The 7,948-nt window shown below is 39.9% G+C and overlaps 3 protein-coding genes across 3 annotated transcripts; 2 read left to right on the top strand and 1 right to left on the bottom strand.

Annotated features, from left to right (window-relative positions):
• Window positions 1-680: 680 nt before the first annotated feature.
• Window positions 681-1,197, bottom strand: LOC108045321. The gene is made up of 2 exons (XM_017124606.2): window positions 1,075-1,197; window positions 681-1,008 (listed from the first exon to the last, which is right to left on the bottom strand). The coding sequence occupies exons 1-2, from the start codon at window positions 1,112-1,114 to the stop codon at window positions 800-802; spliced, it is 249 nt and encodes an 82-aa protein (XP_016980095.1). The 5' UTR covers window positions 1,115-1,197; the 3' UTR covers window positions 681-799.
• A 1,099-nt stretch (window positions 1,198-2,296) lies between these two features.
• LOC108045313 (integumentary mucin C.1) lies at window positions 2,297-4,569 on the top strand. Its single transcript, XM_017124600.1, has 2 exons — window positions 2,297-2,824; window positions 2,884-4,569. The coding sequence occupies exons 1-2, from the start codon at window positions 2,773-2,775 to the stop codon at window positions 4,260-4,262; spliced, it is 1,431 nt and encodes a 476-aa protein (XP_016980089.1). The 5' UTR covers window positions 2,297-2,772; the 3' UTR covers window positions 4,263-4,569.
• A 1,425-nt stretch (window positions 4,570-5,994) lies between these two features.
• LOC108045320 lies at window positions 5,995-6,874 on the top strand. The gene is made up of 2 exons (XM_017124605.2): window positions 5,995-6,068; window positions 6,147-6,874. The coding sequence occupies exons 1-2, from the start codon at window positions 6,020-6,022 to the stop codon at window positions 6,731-6,733; spliced, it is 636 nt and encodes a 211-aa protein (XP_016980094.1). The 5' UTR covers window positions 5,995-6,019; the 3' UTR covers window positions 6,734-6,874.
• Window positions 6,875-7,948: the final 1,074 nt, after the last annotated feature.

The following is a 7,948-nucleotide window of genomic DNA, read 5'->3' as shown; positions in this document are numbered from 1 at the left end:
GATTTAAATAATAATGGGTTTAATAAGGACAATAAAAATCTATTTATTGTTATGTTATACGGTTCTCAAGGTTGTACCTTACAGTCTTTAAATATTTTTGGCTAAAAGGTTCAGCAAATGTTTAACAAAAAATTTGCCAATTCATGAACTTTTGTCCAAAAAATCCATGATGAGGAGCCTTTTCACCGACGATGTTTCCGTCACATTTACAGAATAACTGGCAAACTGTAGGTCACTGTCTATTTTTTAAACAATGTTAAAGGTAAAAGATGTCCTTTGTTAGCTGGTAAAAAGAGGAAATAGCTTACGGGATTGAACCACTCATAAATAGTCAAAAATTAAGTCCTTTGTGTGCTTGAACGCTTCGACAGCTCACGAACCTGAGATTAGTTTCGACTTCGATTTTGGTTTATGTAAGGCTTAAGTTTTTCATGGCCTTAAATTGAAGTTAAGGGTGTTTTTCTTTGTACTGAAAAGCTGCCAAAGAGTAGTGATAGTCAAAAATTGAAAAAGGAACTGTTATTTAAGACATGGCATTTTTAATTTTATGCCAACCATTTATTGCCCTGTTCCCATATTTGTATTCTAATGTAATAGTTTTGTCCAGTTTTTTCGATGATTTTCAATATTATTTGGAAAAGAGTATATATTTACCAATGTTTTATGATAAACAAATGTTCTTAGTGCTCAAAACTTTACTTTATTTTAAATGAAATCTTGAAAAATGTTTCTAATTAAATTTTTTTTTGCATTTGTATTAGGGGTACATAAAGCTGATAAACAGAAGTGCTTTATGGGCTTAGCCCGAAAGTCCTGGTAGTGATGATACTACTGGTAATCCAGCTACTGGCTTGGCGACCGAACCCACCAGTGCGGGGGCCGCGGCACTAGACGCTCCAGCCGCAGCTCCGGTCAAAACGGGTCCAACTGCATCCAGTGGACCACCACCACCACCGATCAGATCGCCAATTCCACCAGGACGAGCCTCAATGGTGCCCAGGTAGCAGGCTGCAAAAAAGGAATGCAAAAGTGTTTATCCTGGGAACCGATACTCGTGATCGAAGTAATACATACCGCACACAATTAGGGCCACGACGATCGATTTGTTAAACATTTTAGAACAGCTTGAAGGTTTCGACTGCTTGATTCAACCAAATCAACATCGGTTTTTATAGTTCCCGGCCAGAGAACTTCGTGGGCTAAGTGCACGTATTGGCTATCACTATCTAGAGCGTGCTCTACGATTTATCACGAGTTCGGAATCGCGGCTATTTCTAGTACGTCATACGTCAACAAGTCTTCGATGTGGACTTATAATCAGAGAATGTCGTTCTCAGATTTCAAAGAATTGTTTGTATAAGCAAAAAAGATTTAGCTTTGAACACTTTGTTATACCCGTTACTCGTACCGTAAAAGGGTATAAAGTGTTCGTATGGAACAGGAAGAAGTAAAGTACATGTATTCCTGATCAGGATCAATAGCCGAGTCTGGTACAGACGTCAAAATCTATCTTTAACTAACTATATTTAACGTTAAAGTAAGAGAAATATTTTTGTATATTTTGCAATCAACGAACTTTTTAATTTATATGATTTTATAAAATCTACTGATACACCTTGATGAAAATTTCGTAGGGCGCTCCACCCTTTTTATTTAGCTTTTTATTTTTATTTGCATTCTGGTTTAGCAAATTGTTTTCATAATAATTCGCTATTCGTGTCTCGACACGTTCCAGCTAAATAATTAGCATTTTCAGCTTTTGATGAGGGGCCGTGGAATGACATGTAAATACATAAGTAAAATTCTGTTTTTTCAGCAACTATTAAACCATTTTCATTGCATTCGTCGCTTGTTATCAGAGCTAATCGGATGCCGCAATGTCTGTGTTAATTTTGTTCGATTTATTCATCGTTTTTATTGAATCACTTTTTATTTCCCACAATTAACTCGAATTTAAACAATTTAAGTTGTAAATAAATGAGAGCCCTGTTTGGGAAAACGGTTATTCGGAACTTGAATTGTTTAGTGAATATAGCAATTTAGTACATAGTACAAGTACCTAAAAACAAAGAAACAAAAGATAAAACAAATTGTTGAACCGATTAATCTGTTGTCAGTTATGTATTTAAAATTTGGAAGCAAAATGAAAGCAAAAAAAAATTAGGGGTAAATATTGTACTCTTTATTAAACCATTTTTTCTAAAATTAAATGCTTTTATTAATGAATTTTTTTTTTTTAATTATTAATGAACGCATTTAAACGCATTGCTTTCGACCTTTTTTTTTTTACCAACTGGTCTGGAAGTTGTTCAAGATTACGTGCTCAGTTGTTAATCGAATGCAAGTGCAATGCATCCGGCTGGTATGCTCGTAGTACATATTTTAAACAGTTCAACAAGTGTAAGCCACTTCCGGAATCGGAATTCAGAATCTCAATCTGAATCTGAAGACATCTTTAATGGCAGAGGGGCGAAAAGTGGAGAATGGAGCCGGAGTATGAGAGTGAGAGTGAGTGGCAACAGCTGTCCCATCGAGATTGGAATCGGTTGAAGACGCGATAAGTTAATCGGCAATCGCACGTACGGAGCACACGTTTCCGGACGTGGTGCCAGTGTACATCGATATAAAACTGGACCATCTGAGCACTGAGAAAATCAGTTCAATTAGCCAAATTTATAGAGCAGTTCGCCCAGTAACAGCAGCAACACCATCGACTAAAGGTTTCCATTCAGGGCTAATTAAGGAAACGGAAAGGAGAGCTGCACGTCGACCATGCTGCCGTCACGTAAACATTTAATTGCCTTCGTTGTGGTGACAACATTAGGTAATTAGTGCTTGGCTCACATGACATTAACTTGGATGCTAATTTCTAGCTCATTTCAGTATGCTTCACAGTGGGACAGGATTCCACAACCAATCAGTCGGCATCAAATGCCACGGATATCACCAGCACTAGTGCTCCAACTTTGGCGACCACAGAATCTACATCAACTTCAACAGGAGCATCAACAACAGTACCACCAAGCACCACATTAACGGATACAACAACCACACAATCAGCAACTAGCACATCCATAGCCACAATTACATCAACAGCCACATCCACAGCCACGTCCACATCAACATCCATAACCACACAATCAACAACAACAACTTTAGGCGACACAACAACCACAACTAACACTCCAACTACAACAACAAGCACAACTAACACTCCAACTACACCAACAACCACAACTAACACTCCAACTACAACAAGCACAACAACCACACAAATTTCATCAACAACTGCCCCACCATCGACAGCTGCAACTAACACTCCAACTACAACAACAACCACAACTAACACTCCAACAACAACCACACAAATTTCGTCAACAACAGCACAACCGACAACAAGGAGCACACAAGCTTCAACTACCACACCACAGTCTACAACACCGACTACAACACCTTCAACGACAACACAACAGTCAACCACAACAGTTTCTGCTGTCACAACGAGTACACTTGGATCCATAACAACACCGCAAACTTCTACAACTTCCACAATTACTCAGGCTTCAACAACAACTTCACAGTCTACTACAAACTCTGCTCAAGTTTCAACAACTACACCGCAGTCCACATCAACATCAACAACACAAGCCACAACGACACCACAATCTTCAACAAGTACCACTCAAACTTCAACAACACAAGCCACTACTCAAACTTCAACAACACCACAAAATACCTCCACAGGACCACAATCAACAACGACAACTACTCAAATATCAATAACAGAACCACAATCGACCACAACAAATGCGCCCACTTCAATAACAACACAGCCGACAACAACAACCACTGTAGCAGCATCCAGCACTGAACTTTCAACAACAGTTTCTGAAAGCACCACCAGCTCAACAACAACCACCAGCACAACACCACTCGCTTACACCGTTTACACCATGGAACCATATCCGAATATTTATGGGCGAAACAACCTGGACGGCAAGCCACCGCGCAGATTGCGAAAGGGTCGCAAAGGACGCAGGGGCAGGAGACCTCGTCGTCGCACCACCTTGGCACCACTGACTTCCAGCACCGCCACCACCACCACCAGCACCACAACCACAACCGCCAGAACAACACTGAGTAGCGACTATTTCAGCGAGGACTACGACGACATTGTCCTAAACTCAAACAATGTTCTCGAACCGTTTCCGCAACTGGCTCTCGATCTCGGCAATATCGAAAACAACAGGATCCCCAAATAGTGGATCGCTTGCAATATCCTCCAGGAGACTGAGACCAATAACTGAGGGACTTCCATTCATACAAATCTGATCAGCTTAGTTGTAACCTTTATACTTACTTAAGATATATATCACAAAATGTTGTTTACCTTATATTATATTATTATATGCCTTTACAAAGCAAAACATTTTTACATCTATTTTTCTTAGTGGAAAATAAAAGACAACTGCCAGAAAAACTTAAAGGGCATTCATATCAATAAGCGTGTCGACACCTAGGTTGAAAACAAAGACTAAAAACTATTTTTAATTATTTGATAATAGAATGCGGACATTTTTTTCAAAATTAATACATTTTTATTTCACGCATCTAACTATCTAAGAAATGTTTAAAAAAGTTTTTACTGCAATCAAAAAGAATAGGCTTAGAAACAACATTACGACTAATGTATTACGGCATTATATTATTTTAGTTTAATTAAACCTATATCAATTGAACTGTATACAATGCACACATGTTGAATAATTATTTTGTCAATCAATGCTTTTGTGCAGATTGAATGTTTCTGCCTTAAGTTTCCATTTCGTGCAACACATTGTCATGCACAAAATCTCTAGTCAACCGAAGAAGATAATTATTATTTTTATGTGGCAAAAGGCTCTGGCATCCCAACAGCAATACATTCCAATCTGGCAAGCCTCATTAACGTGGTAAGTTAGAGGACGCAAATGGGCCAGGCAAAATGGGAACGGAAACTTCCAACCTGAAGGGAAAACAGGGGAGAAACTCATAAAACACAAACGGACAAACGGACAAACAGGCAAATAAACAGTTGGTGTGCAATTAATTTGGCAAACTGTTTGCCCAACGCAAACACACACAGTGTAGAGTCAAAGGCGCCCCTTCTCTGCTTTCCATGTGCATGTGGCGCACTGAACAAATACAATTTAACTTCCACTTTCAACACATCAGCAAAAACAAGCCGGGCAACACCAGGCACCATCCACCCCCTCCCCCTCCACCCCCTCCCCCCAAGATAATGGTCGAGTCAATTAGCAGCGCCTGCTTTTCGAGTCGCAAGCCAGCGCATTAAAATCTTGGCCAACATTGCCGAAGTTGGCATGCCATTCGCCCCGTCTTTGCTAAATAACTGTCGGACTAATCAAAGTGACAGCTGACCAAGGGACAGACTATACCTTACACTGAGCGAAAGGCATGCACAAAAAATTGAGCATTCAGCTGAAAATTATAATAACAAAAGCTCTGAAATTGGGCATACCAATGAACTTAAAATGATAACCAGCAAGATTTTCTTCTCGAAATTAAATGTGTTTATATATTTTCAGATATAAGAAGATCTGGATATATAAGGGATAATTTAATTTAATTTAATATAACAAAAATTATCGTTTGCATATTCTTTTAAAGAAGTATATCATCAAAAAAGCTATCAAGTTTGCAGGGCAAACAAAATATTTTATTATTGCCAACAATCCCAAAACCAAATATTAACTTTCTTCAAGTTCTTAATTTTACGAAGATGTGCAGTATTTTTTCTCTCTGCAGGCAGAGCATTGAACCCAGGCAAAGCCCCAGTTTGCAGAAGGCCCAAATATGCCGCGAGCTTGATAGATTGCTCGGCCAAAATGCACGTGCTTATCGGGGCACGTGCTCCCAGATGCAGTGGCTCGGATTTTCGGGTTATAAGTAGCCAGACCAGCTGCTTGGGACCAAACAGAAACCGGAGAAGAGTCCAAGAACCGAAAGCCAAACGACAATGCTAAGATTTGGACAACAACTGATGCTGCTGGCGATGGCCTGTTTGGGTGAGTTTTACCAAGGAGCCGCAAATGGAACAATAGCTTATAACTCTGTGAAATTCTGGGGGAAATCAAAACATGCAGCTCTGCAAACGGCCCACGGATGGTTTTTGAAACTGCCCAAGCTGGAGGCAAAACTGGAGGCCAAGGAGGACATAGAGGAGGCAAAGCTGGACTGGTTCGAGGGCAAAAAGCAGAAGGAGTTCCTCAAGAAGCTGGATTTCCTCAATTTGTTCACCGAAAAAGTGGAGGCTAAGCTCGAGAAGAAAGAGGACGAGTGGGAGAAATTCAAACAGTGGTGGGATGAAAAGAAAGAAAAGGAGTTGGCCTTCTTCGAGGCCAAAAAAGACAAGGAGTTGGCCTTCTTTGAGGCCAAAAAAGACAAAGAGCTGGCCTTTTTCGAGGGCAAGTTGTCCAAGAAGACTGGCAAAAAGAGCAAGTCGAAGAAGACCACAGTGAAGCCTTGCTACAGCTACCAGGAGGAGAGTCCCGCTCACTATTATTCCGGGGAGGAGGTCACCGAAGCGGACTACGAGCAATCCGAGGAGGTCACCGAAAAACCCCGCCGAAAGAACCACGAACGTAAGAGCTACGAACGGCCAGCATATTCACTACCCACAATTTACGATGTGAGGGACGATTCGGCGGAGGGCATTCGCTACTTTACCTGAAAGGACGAAGGACCAAGGACCAAGCTAATTGGCTCGGATGGATGGACGGATATTTATTTATTGCATTTTCTCTGGTCGCTCCTCTTCTCTTTTTACATAATTACATTTTTAATAAATATAATTAAAATTCACATAGCTGAACGCCATCGCATCGGTTTTTGGGCTTGGTTTCAGGTTTTTTTTTGTGATATTGGGTTTTGGGTTTTGGGCTTGTTGCCTGTCTTCAGCCCGCCTCGCATATCATTTGCATATAAATTGAATTCCCCGCTTCAGTTCAGTTCGGTTTGGTTTCTTGCCTAGGATTCGTGTAGACAGCCAATATTTTATACATTTTATGTTCACACCTTGGTGTGAGTAGATGTGTGTGGTGTGTGTATGTGTGTATCTGTGGTTTTGATCCATCATACCGCGTACCAAAGCAGGCACTAACTTCCATATCCGCATCCGCATTCGCGTGCTGTCAGCGACACTTCATCCAAAACTGTCAGCCGGTGGCTCAGTGACACATTGCGCCCATTATTTGCATACGGGGTGGTGGGGGGATCGAGTGTCTTTGGACCCACACAAAGTGGTTCATCCTGCCACTGCTACCATTGCAGGTGAGGATGCAGAAGAAACCAGGGAAACTTAAACTGCGGACAGCAAGTAAAACAAAAAATTAAGTACCACACGAGAACTACGCCGCTCGGGAGTCAATTACTTTTTCCTCCTAATTTCAATTTAAGCTGTCATGTTTAACTAACATCTATTTTATCGCTCTAATTAAACCTATCACATTTTATTAATGGCTATCCAATCCAGTAAATGACATTAAAAATGTCTATTAATTCTAACCAATTCCCTTACACTTTGTTTTTTATATTTTAATTTCACTGATTGAAAATGTAAACATCCGATTGTGTAAACGTTTGTACGAGTCAACACGTAAGTTTTATTTTTCACTACACTAAAATGGGGGAAAAGGGGCAAAATTTTCCATAGTGAGCACTTTCATTTTCGTTTTTTGTGCATGTAGAATTTCAGCAAGCACAGGCATCTTTGTTGTTTACATTTTTTCGGTAGATAATTGTTTTTGCATTGCTCGAATATAATTACTTTAATACATCACTTTTATTTTACTAAATTAATATATTTTATGTAAGCTTTTCGACTGTTAAATTGATTTATCAACTTTAGGGATTTCGAATTCATCCTTATATTTTCCGCACTTGTGAA

This window comes from Drosophila rhopaloa, unplaced genomic scaffold (genome assembly GCF_018152115.1).
Source record: "Drosophila rhopaloa isolate 14029-0021.01 unplaced genomic scaffold, ASM1815211v1 contig_3, whole genome shotgun sequence".
In the NCBI taxonomy this organism is placed as follows: Eukaryota; Metazoa; Arthropoda; class Insecta; order Diptera; family Drosophilidae; genus Drosophila; species Drosophila rhopaloa.
Note: the sequence above shows the minus strand (reverse complement) of the source record. Positions and strands in the feature narration are given on the sequence as shown.

Bases quoted from the DNA above. Each gene is read 5' to 3' on its own strand.
- LOC108045321 (XM_017124606.2), bottom strand. From the start codon at position 1,114: ATGTTTAACAAATCGATCGTCGTGGCCCTAATTGTGTGCG. The intron at 1,009-1,074 runs GTATGTATTACT...CCTTTTTTGCAG, and splicing joins CGTGGCCCTAATTGTGTGCG to CCTGCTACCTGGGCACCATT.
- LOC108045313 (XM_017124600.1), top strand. From the start codon at position 2,773: ATGCTGCCGTCACGTAAACATTTAATTGCCTTCGTTGTGGTGACAACA. The intron at 2,825-2,883 runs GTAATTAGTGCT...AGCTCATTTCAG, and splicing joins CGTTGTGGTGACAACATTAG to TATGCTTCACAGTGGGACAG.
- LOC108045320 (XM_017124605.2), top strand. From the start codon at position 6,020: ATGCTAAGATTTGGACAACAACTGATGCTGCTGGCGATGGCCTGTTTG. The intron at 6,069-6,146 runs GTGAGTTTTACC...CAAAACATGCAG, and splicing joins GCTGGCGATGGCCTGTTTGG to CTCTGCAAACGGCCCACGGA.